The following is a 19,501-nucleotide window of genomic DNA, read 5'->3' as shown; positions in this document are numbered from 1 at the left end:
TGAGTTTAGGCACTTTCAATACATCCTTCAGGATGGCCTCATGAAGGAACACTGGTGCCATCCTGAAACTGCCTCCTGAATAAACTTGGTCTAGAACTGTCTCTGCTTGTGGCGTGTCTAAAAGCAAACTAAGAGGCTGCAGAACAAGATCTCAATTTTTGTCTTTGATGGGTCTAAAACTCAAAGACTTTAGGGCCACTGTAGCAGCCTGCCCTTTAGAACATAGTTAAGGCTTGAAATATCTTCATAAATATGTTGTAATGTGAAAGATAGTGTTGCTGTGAAACTTTTTTTTACTCTTTAATTGTGCATTCTTTGTAAGTAGGTGACATGAAGTAACTGTCAAGATTTTAAAGGTTTTTACTTTCAAATGAGTGGCGCGAGTTTCTATTGTTTTGGTCTGAGAGACATTGTAAACAACAAACAGCTTCATAAATGTTATTGTTTCTATGTTTTCAAGAACTTTAGGTCACTCTTTTCTCATACTTTTCATCATAATCTTTCTTCCGTGTCAAATTCAACTTGTCAGATTATTTATATCTAAGCAAGAACACATCATCACAATTTGTTCTCTTGTTTCTTCCTCTTTATCCCTTATGCAGGTGTTCTTATGCTTTGCTGTTTATATTTAGATGCTAAGTATTCACATAATTATGCATTGTGACATTCTGCGCAAATATAGTTGCAGACATTTTAATTTCCCTGTTGTTTACCCATGTTTTTTCAAATGTAACTAAAAAGATATACATAACTTCCACTGAGTTTCAGCTTTAAAACTAACTTTTTCAGTTCACTTAATAAACTCTTTTTGCATCAAGTCTATTCCTCCCTCCCAAAAAATTGGGATTAGATTTTAGGTAAAAATACAGCAAACTGTCCACAAATACAAGGTAAACTTTTAGACTTCTTTTTTCTGAACAAGTACGTAAATTTGCTGCGTTTATTTCCATTACAAACAACCAAGTAAGAGCTGAGTCATTACAGGCCTAGTAAAGGTCTCCTATGCCTAGAAGCCCATATGGTAGCACCCTGACCTAATTAGTGTCTATTGAACTGGACCTGGTCCATTTTGAAAAGAAGCAGGGCTTAAAAGAGCTCTCAATATCCCATAGAGCGTGACATTTACTATGACAATCTTTGATTAATCATCGGGTCTAATGAAAACTCTCACTATAAGAAACAGCACATATTTAAGAGGACCAGCCCTGTATAACATAGCTTGCATTAAGTCTATTTAATACAAGGAAACATATGCACAATATGTGCACTGATAATTCATATTATGATAAGCAAAAGTATGTTTTGTCAAAGTCTTCGGTGGTGTAAGGTGTAAAATGAGTCACGCGGAGCATCGCCATGACTGTAAGGTGACATCTCTAGGATATCAAAGCACAGAATGAAGGGCCGGACAGCAATAAAACCTGCAGATCCTTGAAATATGACAAGGTCCTTTTCTAGACTGTCTGGAGATGTGCACAGTTTCAGAAGCAATGGCTTTAAAATAGATTCTCTCCAGACAGATATGTGAAACAAAAAGATAATGAGAACAACAGTGGGGGAGATAAAGACAGTTATAAACAATGGAAAATTAGAAAGTATTTTGTTTTGTCAACATATTTAAGGAAACTATTTCATAGAATAAGTCTTCTCTTAAAACCAGACCAGATGTTTAGATTGCTGAAATAAAGTGAATCTCCTAACATGAAACGTCTACCAGTGTATTCTGACATTTTTAGAGGAGGCAGTTTATCAATATATGGACATGGTTTGCCACGTTAATCATCATAATCATTGCAATCAGCAGTAAGGCCTAATGATGCTGTAATCAGTGTATGAATAAGTATTTTGGTATTTCAAAAGTGACAAGCAAAGATTGCAATAATGACCACGTCTGTAGGAAGGCAACACGAGGAAATTGATAATGTAAAACAAAAAAATTTGATCTATAACTGTGTTTAATAAACATAGTTACTCATTTTGAGTTTGGAAACTCCAAACATGAGTTTCCAAACATAAAACGTGACACTTCGCACTTTAAAGAACAAAATAAAATACTTTATGTGGAATGCAGCCAGAAAGTTAAATAAAAATAAATAAAAAAAGTAATCTTTTTTCATTGTTTGAAGCTGAAATTGATATACATATGAATAATTCAACCCATACAAACTACTTTTGTGGAAAAGGAATGTTTTAATACATCCACGATACTTGAGTATTTTTGAGGAATGAATCCAAAATAGCAAGTTATGTTACAGACATTTAGGCACTTTTACTTAGATTTTGACAGCATAATTAAGCATAAATATAATTAAATTAAGATAACAGTTTACAGCGTAGGGAATATCTAACCAAATTACTCCTACTAGTTAAAAGATTATTGCCGTATCTGTCTATCTAATGCTTCATATAAAAAGACAAATGTTATATGAAACCTGAAGATCACAATTTGGCAAAAAAATTCAGATTGGTGCTGTATTTAATATGAGGTCTACTATTTATCTTAACATCTTTGGAGCACTTCGATAACTCAAGTTCAGGTTAGCTTAAAACATTTGACTTTTGGTTTTATTACACACCGCATACTATATTTTGACTCCTATACATATTGCCGAGTGGCCAAGATTTGACTGAAATCCCAGAATATACCACATTTTTCTTGAAGCATAAGATGCTATGCTTATCAGCATGAACACGTTTACATAACTTGTAACTGAACCATCACAAAAGTGGTACTGACATTAGACCACAATAACCATATTTTTGTGAATTAAAAAGGGGGGTTCCATGCATTGTGTGTCCCCAAACTAAACCAGGAATAACACAGCTTCCAGCTATTGATTTTCCTGGCTGTCGGAGTCAAAATCACAGATTCAAGGACAGGCTTTCTGCACCTCTGGGACAACAACTGTAGCACCCACTTTCCATTTTTTAAACCTGCTGGTGAAGTTAAGAGATCAGATTCCTCCAATCTGTTTCACCCTCTGCTCTGCTTCTCTCTGACATGGCTACATTGAAACAGACAAACTCAACTTTATCAACAATGGTCTGCAATCTTAGAGCTTTACAGTGTTTCTCTCTGCAAACACTCCTTTGAGTGCCTGGTAAGTGTTCTAATTTAACATATTCTGAGGCCAAGGAACATCAAAACCCAAAAATGACCATCAGAGTGAAATTTTTCAATGATTATATTTGTAATTAACCTCTAACCTGAAGGAAACTGAGGGTTCTAATGGCTAATGAACCTCATGCCACTCGTAAAACACTATTAAACACAAATCAATTACTTTTGTGCCTGGTTGGCTCCCCGTTGTCAGGCTGTGTAAATACTGACTGTCATGAAAAAGCAGTAGTGCAGGTTTAGTCAACACAGTGATGTAGGCTTGGGAAGTTTGTGTACTGAAGAAAAAGAGGAATTTTGTAATGTTTAAATTGTGGGCAGTGCTGTAACTTGTCTCGGCTACCAGTGTGGCTTTATTGGATTTGTGTGCAAAGAGAAGGCAAACAAGCTACTCTATAGATTTTGTAGAGGTCTGTTGTGTGTGTGCTGCTGAGGCTTGCTTTGACAGCATCTGTATTCCAACAGAGCCTCCTCTCTCAATCTAGATCTAACTGCCTGCAGCCTCTGCCACACAGGAGCCGGAGGGGGAAGCTGAGAAGAATACTTACAAGCCTCCACCACTGTGTTAGAGCCAGACACTCAGCCGCACACACCGGCACGCGTGCCTTCCCAGTATATCCCTGCCAAGTCAAGCATTGTGAAGCGCCAGGAGGAGCCTCGAGAGGCCAACAGCAAAATGTGTCCTCCAGCATTAATGGCTGCTTTAGCTGACTGACAGAAGAAAACATCTTCAGGAATCATAGAGTTAAACAGCCACTTGGCTCTCAGATGTCTTGCTAAACATGCCTCCCCGCTCAAAGTATGATACTCTTAAGTATCATAGGTCCTGCTCGAAATGGTGTAATAATGGAAGAGCAGATTAGTAATCTTCACAAAGAGAGATTTGCAAAATAAATTGAAATGTGCCTAGATCAAAATGGAAAAGAAATGATTGCCTTTTTGAGCTGTCACCGGTATTTTAGCCTCGTCTGCCAAGTGTTTTCGCAGAAAGCATTCCATACTCATAATTGTGAAAATCCTGCTGAGTATGCACTGGCAGCCATAGATTCTCACGAGAGTCATCAAATCATCAAGCAGCCTATTTGAACTTGAGAGGCCAAGAAATGCTTCCTGGCATGAGCTGCAGGACTGTGCACACAAATAGGATAAGTGCATAAACTGACTGGAACAATTTACTCTGTTAAGGACTGCTCTATGTTTATTAAGTTGACCCAAATAACTAGGAAACCTTGAAAAAGGAATTTTTACATTCACAAATACAGTGTGCATGAATGCAACCAAAATAAGTCTGCATTACATTTAGGTATATGTGCATTTTGCACTTTGATTCCTGCAGGCAACACATAAGAATTGCATCAAGATAAAGAAGGTTTATCTTTTAATAACACTGATAGCAAGAAAAGCTAGCACATCTCCTGCCAGCAGCATGTCTGAAAAACAAGAGGCTTTAGGTTCAGCATAAATTCTGTGGCTGCACCTTTCGTGATATGAGTAGAAAGGCTGCAGGAGCTCCATGTTGTCTCTGTGGTTATGGACGATTGCGAGAGACGTGTGAACTCCGCTGAAGAGCCATAAACAAGCCTGTCAGCATAGTACCACCTGAGCCAGGCTGACAGTGGGGTCTTATCTAATCCCAAACCCATCAGAGGCAAGAGCACAGAGCAGGCAGGATGTGTTCAAGCCCAAGATAAGAAGATGCAAACGAGTGGTGAAGAGCAGAAGGCAGCTTCCATAATGGACATCCTCCCAGCTAATAGCTGTCTTTTTTGATGTTTGTTGTTTTTTTCTGCCTAGGGTTTCTGTTCATTCTATGCTTTTAGGCTTCTGACAAGATATCCTTGTCTGTGCTCGGGTTATAAATATTTCAAACCTATTGTTCTCAGAGTACCTAGATCCATATTATGCCATTAGTCTTTTTCTATGTTTTTTATTTTTATTATTACTATTATTTTATGCTGACATGAAGATCTGTTCATGAAGAAACACTGCGGTTATTATGCAGATGCAAAACAACAACTTACCTTGTCTTTTCCTTGTTTCTGATCTTGATATACACTCCATCGCTCTCCATCGTTACTGTAAGCCAGTTTGTATGAGCCAACAAACTGGACGTGGCCAAAGTCTTTAGCTCCTTGTGTGATGATCCCTGTAACCTTGGTTGGCACAAGCAGGTCCACCTAAGAGAAGCAAAGACCACAGTGTGAGTGAAACAGAGAAAAAAAAGGGAGAAAAGCAAAACAGAATGATGGATTTCATAGCTGGAGAAATTAATCAAGTTAGGAAGTGAACTGACGTGCCCAGTTCTCACAAAACAGTCAGCATCTTTTTATTTCCCTTCAATGTCATCGGCAGATTTACTGAGAAAAGACACTGGGTGCAGTTCAAGTCAGTTTCAATTATTCACAGAATATTGAACAACAAGGCTAAGTCCACAGCCTGGCCTCAGCAAAACAGAAACTGCATGCGGCAGCAACTTCTCATACGCATTAACCATTTGGGTTAATTCTTAATGGGATCTCATTTGTTGCCTTGAACACTTAAAGTGCTTTGCAGTCTAAAATTTTATTATTTTTGTTTGTTTTTTGTTTTACCTGAAGAGTTCATCACTACCTGTCTGAGGCTAAAATATATATTAAACTGTAAAGAGCAAACAATGGTCATATCTGCCATTGTTAGCAGTGAGAGCAAAGTATTCTGCATTTATATTCCCACCGTTTTGCTTAACTTATACATTTTCACTGTGGTTGTCATGACACAACTGAAGCAAAACAGAAATAAAATTGGCAACATCACATGAATGTGTAAGAAAGACCTTTATCAAGTTCTCAACATTTGACTCTCCATCAAACTTGATTTAGCTTGAACTGTTCAGCAAAAAATGTCAATATAATTAACAATATAAAATATTTCTTTATGTGGCACAGCAAAGAAATAAGCATCAGCTTCTGAAAAAATACCAGGACAACAAGGTTCTACATGATAAATTATAAAATGTCTTCTTAATTTGCTGTGTTTTCTTTTAAGCATAAACACCCAGCATGTTGCCTCAGTCTAAAAGCTGAGTTGAGTTTTTGAAAGTTTGCGTTAAGTACGTGAGTTGCAAACAACGTGGCGTTTTAGGTAGTTCTCACATCTTTAAACTTACCTGAAGTTTCACCCGCCCCCTCTCATGCAGTGACTGTGCGCTCGCTGCGCTGTATCAGTCGCCCCTCCCCTGCCGCTTAGCAATTCTCTCACCCTTTATGCTGCCAACCGGGTGGTTGTGCAGCTTTCATAAAAAAGGCTCTCAGTTTGGAAGTAACCCCCGTCGTTCACTTGAAAGTGTCAGGTTTTAAAGTCGATATGTTCACGACCGACTCATCACTAGCGTGAAAAAAGTACAGGCTCACTGTTCAGAAATTACAGTATATTTCTTGCTAGGTTGGCTTGACAAAAACTCTTATGAAAAATGGTGATTTGTCTGAACACATTTCTAGACAGTCAACACTGGGAAGTGGGATTTTGCAAAGTTATGTAAACAAAAAGATTTTGTCAACGACCCAGGTAGCTCATTAATCCTGGTTATAGTTCTTCTGAAATTTTGAGGCCTGTTTTCTAACGCATGTTTGCAGAGAGACAACATTAGTATGGCCATATCTTCATTTCTTTTATTCATTCAATTTATTTTCCTGATATATTCAGAAAGCCTAAAATCCATACTTTCAAAGTCAGAATATAACACAAAGTATCCCCATGGAGATATTTTGTCGTGGCCCAAAATGTGTCATGCTAGCAAAGACAACGCCTAAGAGATCTCCAGCTCTACTTGCCATAAAATATTTTTCTACATTTTATTGACACAGGGTTGCAAAAATGCGTGTTGAAAATTTATTAGATTTTTATTTCTAAAACAATTGCGAGAACAATGTAGCACTTCTTTTTGTGTTGATCTGTCACTTGAAATATACGAGTAGCTGCAACAGAAATTGCAGAAAGATTTCAGGAGGTATAGATATTTTGCAAGTTACTGCATTCCTTCACCTTTCTGCAGCACGTCACACAAAATGATTATTGTTTTCAAGTACATTATGTCATATGAGTATGGGGAAACGTAAACCGTTTCAATGTGTAAAACGATCATGCAGTAATGATGATGTCGTTTTCGTCTTGTCTCTGGAGACAGGCTTTGTTTTTTCATTAATATCAGAGGACAGATCTTAAATATTTAATAGCACCGCTTGGTGATGTTGATAGGTTAGACAGTTATTCTGTGGCATTTAAACTATCAGACAAATCAGAGCAGCACCAATTTGCCACCTCCAAAAGATGGAAAATATGTCTTCACATAGACATGTCTTTTAGATCCACAGAAAGAGGTGCGAGACAAACATAAGGTTTTATTTTTTATATTTGTTTTTTAGCAGAATATGCTACATAAAATCCTGGGACAACAATACATCAAACTAATTGGCCTGGTCATGTGGCAACAAATCCTGTGTCATGCTCAAAAACAAAAAAAAAAAAAAAAAAGGGTTTTGTTAGAAAAATACTGCTGCAGGATGAACTCATGGATCCTTTTAGGTCTTGACATATTGCAGAGCACAACAGCATCCCACACAAAATTGGTGGTACTCAAAATGGCGATGTGAATATAAGATCAAGAGTGTTCATCTTTCATAAAGTTTCAGCAACACTTCAGAAGACCTTTCCCACTTATTTGACGATTAAGGTTCACTCCTGGGGCACAGTGGATGCTTTCTTGAATGCGGACCTCCTGCTGAGTATGTAAGAAGGCAAAAGAAAAAACAAAGTTTGATTCTTTGAAAGGCACCCGAGTGATTTAGCACCTAACTCTGCATTTCTGAAAGGCGCAGCTAAGAAAAGTAGGACGGCAGCTTGCGTGTGCACACCTAATAATGCTGCTGTTACAGCCATGCATTTATGCAGATGCTGCACTGTGTATATACATGCTTCATTTGATGTGAATTCACTATTCATGGAGTTTTCCCATCAAATAAATTCTGCATTCGCCTCCGTTTGCATATAAACGGAAAGCTCATTTCCGTTTCAGCTGTGGCAGCAGAGAGAGAAAAAAAATTGTGTGATGTATATGAATATATTAAAGCCACAGCTTTGTTGCAGTGACAGTAATGTCAATACAGACCCCTGGAAAAAAGGGGCAAGGAGGAAATGGTAGCAGATGCTGTAAGGTTGATACTAAGGGGCATGACACCTCGCATCAGGAGGCTCTGATTATGCTCCAGTTGCAGAGCAGAGAGGTAATCTTGTTCAACCCAAGCAGTCAAGTCTGCCACAAAAACAAAGGCACGCTTGAAGTGAAACCTGTAATTGCTGTCACAGGTAGCGGTCAAAAAATACGACCGCCCCTAGCGACGCCAGCTCTCAGCACTTTGATGGCCCAAACTGAATTACGGAGCGAGATAAGCTTGTTAAAGCAAGGTCTTTCCTCCAGTCTCCCCCCTTCATCTGTTCTTTCTTCCATCACACTCTCAAACCAAGTTGCTCCTCTGTGAGCTTTTAACCCAGACAAACTGAAATAGCAAAAAGGCGCTGGAAGGATTTTTAAATGCTTGTGGCACAGACCTTCTGAAGAAATAAACAAGCTTTTAGATCAGGATTTTAATTTCTGTCCTTAAAATCCTAAAATTGACTTAATTTAGGTTCAGTTTGTAGTTGTAGGATAAGCCAACCTTCAACTTTGACTTTTCATCTCCAAACATTTTTTTTTCTCCTGCCTACTTTATGCGTTCTGCTAAACTCATGTAGTAGTAAATGGACCTTTATTTTAGCCAAAATAGTGTGTTCTCAAAATACTAAGCTAATCTGCGAAAACATTGTTTTGCTGCCATTCAAATTTGGAATATCAGCAAAACACCGGAATGCTGCGTCGTTCTTTTTGTATCAAAAGCAGCTGCAGCTACATTGGGCTCTTTCCTTTAAATTTAGTCAAGTCAGCACCGTTTCAGAGCAAATATCATAGTAAGGTACTTCACAAAATTGATGAAAAAACCCCCAAAACTTTTATTTACTTTCATAAAAATAACCCAGTGTCAACATAAAGTTCAGTGTTGGTTTATAGAAATGTTGGGATGTCGGGTTGTTTGAGTTTAGTTTTAAAAAATTTTATTTGTGTAATTTTTGGTATTTCTTAGGTTTCGTTATTTGGTTTGCCTTAAATAAATGGAAAAAAAAAGGTTAGTTTGTCCTTCCTTAGTGATTCTAGTGACGATTTCCTTGTTTCCAGTTATTTTCTGTTCCAGTGTATCATGTTTCTTTCATCTAAGTTAATCTTTAATGCTATAATTATTTCCTGTTCCCCTGTGCCACCTTCTTCTTCTTCTCATTTTTATGGCGGTTGGCAAACAACATTAAGTGCATTACCTTCGGTGCACCTTTTCTCATCAGTCAGCCCACTGCTTCTATACCCTACTTCCCAGTATTCAAGCTCCTCTCTCTGTTACTAGTTGCCAGTTTGTCTTGTTTCCTCACCTTGTCTTTCTCTTTGTTCTGCCCTATGATTCCCTCATGTCTTCAGATTTGGATCATTTGGGTTCTCTCGGATGTAAGTTGGATTTTGTCTTTGGTTCTATTAAATACTCACTTTAATACTACGTTTGCACCTGTCTCTACCACAACATACTATGACAAGAAGAATGTTTCATTGCATGATTTATTATTATTATTGTTATTATTATTATTATTATTATTATTATTATTATTATTATCATTATTATTATTATTATTATTATTATATTTTAGAAGAAGAAAAATCAAGATTGTTTGATCTTAGACTCCCTTTCAGGCGGTGATTCTGACAGGAAAGAGCACCAGTTGTCAGTCTTGTAAAATAATTATTGTCTTATTCATAATACTAATACCAAGTTCGTCTATAGACTGAATAAAGCTTCCCATACCCAATAGAATAGAAATAAAATCAGAAGAAAACTTGTCTTTTTAAAGGGCTCTTTAAAACCCTTGAGTTGTTGTTTAGATGACACAATTTTATTGATTATAAGATTAAGTTGATTTATATACACTAAGAAAGTGATTGGATTGTCATTTGAAATTGCTGTTAAGTTGCTAAAAAGCCTCTGTATAGATATTTCTGTCAAACACCTTTACTGCATCTGCCAGAGTTGATGTATAAATTGTTTCTCTAATAACAGTGCTGCTACTATTATGAAAGGGGGAAAAAAAAAACATTATATGTGACCCTGAAAGATACAAATGAGTCCAAGTTTTCTTTAAGAATGAGGACTAAGTATGCATTTATGAAAGCAGTGCTGATTTTGCTTTCCGTGGTGAAGATCATTAAACCTTCACACTCTCAGGAGGAATGTCTCTGTGTAATACATATTTTCTGTAGATCTTCATTGCTCTCAGGGAAAAATTTGGAAATGTGTGCGCAAAACTGGCAGAGAAATAAGGAGGATGACGCTATGGTTCATCGACCACATATCAGTGTGGAGATCATTACAGCTTGAAGCTACGGCAAGAAGATGGTAATACTATCATTCAATGCATCTTTCACCATAGGAAGTTTTAATAACCTTTAGTGTGTCGATTTGCTAAATCATATATTGGAGTCCCTTACATTTAACACTTTTGCATGACTTTGTATTTATATTCAACATGAATCTTCGATGCCCAACCACAACAGTCATCATCAGGAATCATTATCGTGCCAAAACTAGCAGAAGAGCTCATAAAAGCTTCTCACATGAGTATGGCATCATTCTGACTGAATAAAGAAGTTCTGTGTCACGGATAAATGCAGAGAGTAAAACATGCACCATCCATCATAAACACACAGCAGCCGGCTGAGTGTAGAGAGTGAATATTTTCAGTCCATTAATTAAGTTCTCCTGCATGATGCAGTAAGCAGCTTTACAGTCCACGAAGTTCAAACTGCTGCAGGTTTGCATGTAATTGGTTTAACCAGAAACCTCATTAACATAGAGCTTGATATATAGGTAAAACTAAAGTCTAGCCAGAGTATGTTTCATTCATTTTTGCCTGTCTTTCAGATATCTGGTTAAAGTATCTTTTAAAAGCAAATTCACATACAAAAACTGAAACATTAGCATATAGACCCAGCCGTTGCTAATGTTGACAAGTGTCACTGCCCAGATGCCTTTCATTTGTTTGTTAAGTTAGAGGGCAGGTTTGAGTGAGTTTCCAAATTCAAAACTCGCTCAAGTCGGGCAGGTTGAACAAGCATTTATTTCAGAGAATAAATGTTCTGAAATTGATTAAATTTCAGAACATTTATTCTCTGAAATAAATGTTTCTTATTTCAGAGAATAAGAAACATTGCGGTAGTGGACATTTTGATTATGTACATTACGAGACACAGACATAAAATGAGGTACCTCAGTAAATGGAGGTGGTTTGTGCAGCCCTTGAAAACACTGTGATATTTATATGGAAAAGTTCCCTGATTTTTGTCCTCTTAATTCCATTTGCCGATCATAGGTGAGATATATTGAGCAATATTGAACTGCCCAGATTACCAGTAGCATTGCTCCAATTTGTGTGCAATGACATCAAATTGTGAGATGTGGTGCATGCCATCCTGACTAACTGTAACTACTTAGTCAGCATCTAGTTAAATCAGGATGGCATGTTGACTAACTAGATACCGTTTCCGTTTCTGATCTGACTAACTACATCTTGTAGCCGAAATAATTACTGAAATAATTATCTATGCTGATATTCCTTTGGGCTGAAAAAAACATGATCAAGATGTACATTTTTTATCTTCTTCAAATGCGGGGTTGAGTTACGGGTCAACAATTTAAGTAGAGGTACAATTTTCCCTTCCTCCATTCATTTCTCAGAAGTAGAAGAATCCCACATCAGTGATTCAGCTGCACCAGGTGCACTCCAAAACCTCCTGTCATAACTCTTCAAAGTGCCCCTATCAGATCCCAGATAGCGAGATGCATTGAGGTTAATGTCCAGAGATGGTACTCTGATGAAAATGTTTTATTTATTGTTTGATTTAGTTACCTCTGTGATGTTTTCTGTGTGTAAATTTGAAAACTTATGTGTCTGGACCAATTGGTCAACTGTGTGTAAATAGTGACAGGCAGATGGTGTAGCTGTCACTATTTTAAAAAAAACCCTTCAAAGATTGAAAATATTTGGTTAATGTGATTACAGATACATACCAATCTGCAGTCAAACTACTACAGTACAGAGTATCAGGCTTTTTCTAATCCACTAACGTATTTATTTATCTACTTCTGACACTTGCACCAAAGCATTCTTCATAAACATAGTTTGGAGTACAAACCATTCTTAAATGAGTCTGGCATGTAAATGAGCCAGATGAAGTTAAAAATACATTTTCTTTTATCTACAGTTTATTGCAGGTTGATAGAATAAGATATGAGACAATGAAGTATGACACAAGCTAAGGAGATTAAAACGATCAGATAATAAAAAAGAGATTTTTTAAAGAAAGCCAAGCGCATCAGACTTTAAATAGCCACATGAATGTTATATTCTTACTTTAAAAGCCTGAGATGATCTGTTTTATAGCTTTAGAAAGCTAAGATGCAATGTTACTAAGCTATTAGAGAATACTGAAGTACATATAAGTCAAGCATTCTGATAGTTTGCTGTTATTTCACAATGCCTGGCAGTAATAATGTAGTGGAATATGTCCTAATTTTGATTCTTAATGCCATTTCAGTGAAAATACCAAATCTTCTCAATTAACTTCTGCACATGAATGGACATTTCTCTCGGGTTAAACAACATCAATAGCTAAGAACCTACAATGATTTAAGTTATTTTTCAATCTATTCAAAGAACATAAGTAGTTTGTCAGGTTTCTATTCTACTAGAATTAGTGATAACTTCAGCAAAATGGAAGTAGTACATTCCTGAGCAAGGAAGTCTGATCAACAAAGACTAATTCGCCTTTCAAAACATCCTTTCAAACTGTAATCTAAACATGTCCCGCATACCTTGTTATGTTAATTCTATTGATACATCATAAAGAGTTGAGGTTGACCCTTACTTTCACATTGCTAATCCACCTCCAGAGATAGTCACAGAGTCATGGCAACCATGAGATATAATGGCAACTCTGGATCATGAAACGAGTCTGACACACTTAAAGACATAATGCAAAGACAGCCACAACTGCGGCTCCGGCCTTCTTATGACAAGCAGAGCAATACCACCAAAAGTGTCCATGTGATGTATGGAATATAATGATCTGCACAATTTGATGCAGTTAGCAGCACATTGACAATGACACAAAAATCTGAGAAAAAGACAAAACGTTGGCAGAGATGGCATGAGCAATCGACGTATAAATTTTAAATTGTCTTCTTGTTGAAGCTTAGACTCAAACTGAATCAACTAGGACTGATCTCTTTGCACACAGAACTAGCTGTAGAAACATAGAGCACTCCACAGTGTCGACAGAAAACAGAACGATTTACAATTCCTTCTAGTCATTGCTATATAGGAAAAATAAAACACTAACACTAAAGATAAAAATTAATGACTTTATTATAGCTAACAGATTGCACATGACCAAAAAAACCAACCAAACAAACAAACAAAAAAAAAAAAGAGTAAATGTTTGGAGTAAATAAGCCTGAGGCAGTCTCAAGCATTAGATACTACAAAATGTTCAGATGAAAGAACCTGTTGGACGACAAACCCACATGTTCAGCTTGAGAGTGAAATCAAACAAATGAAATAAAATAAGAAGGAAAAATGATTCTTTCACAGCAGAAAGCAGTTATCTTTACATTAAACTGCATGTCAATTAGTCAGCAAAAATGTGTTTAGATGCAGCAGCAGTCAGAACTTTACATACATTTAACAAACCACACTTAAAATACTTTTGGATATTTAATATTGCTTTTTAGCTGTCTGTTTTTTGCTCATGTAGAATGATATGGAATAAACAAACAAGTGATTGAATTTTATGAGCAATAACTGGAGGTACCACTTTTAATTTGTTATGGATTTCATCTACACAGGATCAAGTTCAATATAGATGCTACAACTAATATTTGAATATTTGACCCTGGCTTCTTGACCAAATTGTCTGGCATCTCTAATAAACACTAATTGGTTACAATATTCAGGAACAATAGTGGATACGCATCCAAAACCTGCAGTGGGTTTTAAATTTAGGAACACTGTATCAGGTCTAGAGCATGGTGGTGGGAGCATTATGCTGAGGATTTGTTTAGCCAGAAGTGGTTTAAAGGCTTTAGGGCTTGATAAAAAAGACTAACATTGAACTTTTGGTTTTATTTTGTATTTTTCAGGCACATATTGTCATTTTATAGCGCAGTCAAGTAACTATGTTGCCCTCAGTTACTATTAAAAAGTTGTATAGATCAAACATAGCTTCAAACAAATTTGATACCTTTAAATTTGCCTCTGCCTCTTTAAGAAGCTCCTGCTCTTTCTAGCACTTCTTCAACATGTTGTCACAATAAGGACTTCTGTTCAGCCGTTAATGATTTTTAGGAGAATTGGATTAAGACATGAGTGATGAGCTCAGCGGACTCGCAGTCCCACCAAATGTTTACTAATTGTTGCTCCTGCGAGTCTGGTGGAGCCAAGTGGGGGAAGTTTGGTTGAGGGGTGCTCTGTGAGGTGGAAGACTGGCTGGAGACTTCAGCTCCAAGGAGGAGATTTTGTGGAAGTAAGTTGTTCTTTGTGAGAGCAAGTGCTTAGGCATTCCCAAATGCCTCTCACAGGAGATTCAAGGAGTTTCTCAAACATGCATGAAAGAATCAAAGCAATTTTTGATGAGGACATAATACCTTCTGGCATTCTGACAAGAATGTGTTGTCAACTGTGTTGATTGCAACAAAACTGTAGGTTTTCTGTGCAACCAGTAAATAGAAATTTACCCAAATATTACAGAATGTGTATGCAAATATTTGAGCCTTGGACTTTGTTTGATCGAGGAAATACACAACAAATTCAAACTTCAGCCCTATTCTAGCTTTTATAAATCATTGATATTGCATGAAAACTTTAGACTTTAAATATTTTCTCTATGTAATAAATTTTAGATAAGAATAAAATCCATCTCTGACTGTTGCATAGTCTACATTTATTGTAACGCTGTTGCCAAATCTGTTAAAAAACATAGCCAAATGCAACATGAATGTTCTTGTTAAAGCTAAATGCTACACTTGTTTCAATGTATGAGAGGAAGTCCCGTGTTCCACTGCTAATTTATAACTCGTTCTCTGTGTTTCTCTTCCTTGGGGCCTATCCACCCACACAAAATCAGTGAACTCCATTTTTCATTCTCTTGGTGTTTGCTCATTTGTTTGTCTGAGACTCTCTCTCACTTAGTAATTTACCACACCATATAGTATTTGGAACCAATTTACAAATAAACAATCCTCCCACATTTGCATACTGTCCATGATCTGACTTTTGAAAAAATATTTGGTCCTTGCTTGAATTTCAGTAGACACAAACACGCAGAGACAGAAAGAGGCAGCGAGAGACAGAGACAATCTCCCCTCTAACGGTTCTTGTGATCAGTGTTTTTCCACACGGGGTGATGGGATGTCAGAAGGTATAAATGCCTGCTGAGCGCTCACACTGTGAAGGGAAGGTGTGCTGGCAGTCTGAAGTTGCCCCGGAGCATGGAGCATAGAAAAGGCAATGTCACAGTGGTAAAGCATCATAGGCAGGTCAGCTCTGACAACATTCCAGCGTGAACTTAAACATTTTCCTCCTTTTCAAATTTGACTTGTATACACTGTTCCTGAGAGCGCTGGCTGTGAAATGTAAGTCAAATGTAGATTCCTTAAAGCCAGTTCTGCGTGTTGAATTTCCCGTCAAGTTATGAGGATAAATAGTTCGGTCACAGATCAAGATGGATTGTTTGATGTATATAGAGAGAGTCACATCTCGCAGCCAAAACTGCTGGGGATATAACTGCAGGGAAAACACTCTGCAGTAACTCACAGTAAACAGCAAACTGGTGGCAGCCACAAAAATTGAAAGCAAAACAGTTGTACATGAACTGAATCATGCATTAAACATCCTCCCACTTCCTTCCTGCTTCTCTTCACTCTAATCTTCTTGCTAGCACATTTGCATAAAGAATTGCTAGTTAGCATAGCTGATGTAACATTTTTACAATATTGTAAAATGTAATATGTAATATTGTGTTCTGAGCTTTCACGTGTGATTTAATTGAATATAAAAGAAATAATATTAATAATAAACAACAGTTTGTGTGTATTTTAGTCTGTCTTTGTGGAGCTTTCAATAGCACAGGTAATTTAGGGCAGTTTGGTATACTTATGTATCGTCAGTGAAAATGTAAGATTTGAACCTATTGTCAAATAAAAGGCTGAGAAAAAATATATACCTCCCCCTACCCCAAAGAAAAAACAGAATCCAAAGTTGCAAAAAAATAAAACAAACAAATAAATAAATATTTTCCTTTTTTTTATGATTTTCTTTTTACAGTCAAGGAACACAGATATCTCTTCCCTTGACCACAAAAAAGCCATACTATTTCAGATCACCCAGCTTTTAAGGCATTACAACCTTTAACACTGCTAGTTACAAGGTGGAGAGACAAAATTCAAGTATTCTTTATGCACATAAACACTTTTTTGACTAAATAAAATTTTTCAAAAACCATATTTACATCATCAGAATCAACCGTATCAACTTCAATTAAAGCCAAACAATGATCTAAACCAAAACACAGTCAAAGCTATTTCACCTCCTTCCAGACTAGGTGGTCGATCCAGTGAGACTGATTGAACACACACGACTTTTGTCTGCAATTCTCATGACAACACATGATCACATGACCTTATACATAGCGATAGAGTGATGAGAGAAACAGCTTCAACTATTAAACTGATCAAAAGAACCACATTAAGAAATTATGTTATTTTTTAAGGATATAAATACAGCACCTGTTGGGACAAAGTGCAAGTTCACCTTTTCTGCGAACTCGCAAAGGGCAAGGTGTAAGGAAGGAGAAACATACGATGACAAAAATGGCAGAACTCCACACAAAACACACCGATCTGCTGTGATGCGACTGTATTTCTCCTTTGAAAACGTAAATCATCAAGATTTCCTTCACCATTGGCATGTTTGCTACTGTCTAAAACTTTCTTCTAAATTTGGAAACTAACTCAAAACTGCCATCTAGTGGACATAGAGTTGACCAATGAAACTGAAACAACTTCTCTGTATGGTATTTTTTGGGATTTAAAGCTTCTTTCAAAATGTTCGATCGTAATCACAAAGACAAGCTTCCATTTCACAGATCACTTTCACGTGGACTTTCACAAATCACCAACAAAGCAACAATATTCCATGTCATCTTTCAAATTTATTTCATTATTTAATTACTACTCTTGACTGAAGCACAGTGATCTCTTCTGTTAGTGACTTCTTTACAAGCTAGCTCACAGGCCTAAGAATGATAGGTTCTTAAGCCTGTTCAAGCCCCCTCACCACTTCAGTGACTGTGTGTGAGAGCTTGTAAGAGCGACATGGTTAAGATGACTCTAAAAGACTAAACCCAGTCTATTTACTATTTTTAACACTGGCAAATTTTCAAGAAACAATTTTGGAAAAACTCTAGTCTTTCAGTGAAAACATTGTCAATACTGTCATTTGTGACTGAGGGATCTCTTCAATGATGTGTGATTTGGTTTTCCATCTGTTCAAATAAATAAACAAATAAATAGCTGATCACAACACCTGGAACCTCTTTATGAGATGCTTGCACGTGTAAATTGTTGACCTGGATTTATTTGCAAAGACCATTTTTGCACTTGAAAAAAGGACAGCTTTTGAATGTGACAGGAAAATAAAAATGTTGTTCAATGCAAAGTTGTGGTGATCTGCTGGCTTGGGCTCCAACTGTACAATAAGTATAAAATCAAGGTAAAGTTGGCAATTTTATTGAGCATGGGGCCATAACAAGGAATACTACAACCTGCATATAGAGAGAGGGCAGAGTTTTCTAACTTTCACTCCACCTGGCAGCTAAATCTCGGTCCTGCATGTCCATGCTGTCTAAAAGTTCTCAAGAAGATCTATGGAGTTGTTGAAAAATACAGCTAACTTTTCTCCTGCACACCACATGCTCTCTGGTGCATACCATATACTAATTGGTGCGCACCTGTTAATATGTGGTGCACACAAGTTAGTTTGTTTTTTTCTTCAGTGTCCTTTTAGGGGCTTTGTACAAGAAAAAATAAGAAGAGTTGAAACATTTTTAAAATAAAAATGTGAAAAGCATGGCATGCATTTTTGCTTAGGTTCCTTATACACACTTATACCCTTAATTAAAAATAAAATCCAGTGCAGCTAATTGCTCACAGAAAGTCAATATCTGCAGAATGTATTAAAGACCTCAGACCATTAGAGAACAAATGGCTTAATGCATTTCCTTTTGGTTTAAGCTACCAAGATAGATCTCATAAGAACTGGAACTCAAGAGAGAAATAGTATGATTTGTCGACGACTTTGCTGTCACACCATGCATAAATTGGTATTCATACCATTTAACACTGAAATGATTAACTCAAAAGGCCTCTGACAAGCCACTCATAGCACACAGCGTTAAAACTAAGCCACACAAGTTCAGACTTCAGTTCATTGCAGAAACCAATGAAGGATATTACTTATGACAAAGGAAACATGAAGATAAATCAGACACAGTGGTTTCAATCACTTAACACAAGGGCTTAAAGTAGGAAAGCATTCCTGGAACTACTCAGGTGCCTCTGACTTTTAGTGGTTCTGAAGTGAAGTATTAGGATTCATATGCATAAAAAATGTTCCATGGCAGCACATTAGATCATTCGCATGGGGAATTTCACACACTGTTTAACGCTCACTGTGACATCTGAAGGACTTCAATTTGCAGAAGAAATTTAGACTGTCTCAGTATGTGATCTTTGAAATCAAATCTACCATTTACGAAGAAGGCAAGAAAATAATTTTCAATTAAATACAATAAAAGGGGAAATAAAATGCAAAGGCTTAAAATGTGACTTTCTCATTCTTATATTGATCCCATGTGGTTAGGGGATATTGTGGGTAGGTAAAATTGACTTTTTTCAGGTTTATATTATGTTACAATGTTATTCTGTCATCAAAACATACCTGGAGTGTTACTTTGATTCTTCTATGCACGTATGAGAAATGCTTCAATGTCTTATGACAGCCATTTGAGGATGTCTATATGCTTGCTCTCACCAAGCACCGCATTTTCACGCTCCGTAGCCTGCCTCACAGAGCAGCCCTGCCAAGCGACGTTGTCTGGAGTGTAGCAAAGAACATCTGCAGCTGATCTTTGCTAAATTCCAAAGAACATTGTAAGCAGATTAA

General features: G+C 36.9%; 1 protein-coding gene across 3 annotated transcripts in view; it reads right to left on the bottom strand.

Moving 5' to 3' along the window:
* The window catches only part of LOC129371910 (EGF-like repeat and discoidin I-like domain-containing protein 3), a 124,168-nt gene that overhangs the window by 5,356 nt on the left and 99,311 nt on the right, over positions 1 to 19,501 (bottom strand). For all 3 annotated transcript variants that reach the window (XM_055048769.1, XM_055048767.1, XM_055048768.1), the window contains one exon: positions 5,140 to 5,295. In XM_055048769.1, coding sequence (XP_054904744.1) covers positions 5,140 to 5,295 — 156 coding nt within the window. The remainder of the gene's footprint in view (positions 1 to 5,139; positions 5,296 to 19,501) is intronic.

The sequence above is a fragment of the Poeciliopsis prolifica genome, unplaced genomic scaffold (assembly GCF_027474105.1).
Source record: "Poeciliopsis prolifica strain line A6 unplaced genomic scaffold, Auburn_PproV2 SCAFFOLD028, whole genome shotgun sequence".
Taxonomy (NCBI): Eukaryota; Metazoa; Chordata; class Actinopteri; order Cyprinodontiformes; family Poeciliidae; genus Poeciliopsis; species Poeciliopsis prolifica.
This window is presented reverse-complemented; position numbering and strand designations above follow the sequence as displayed.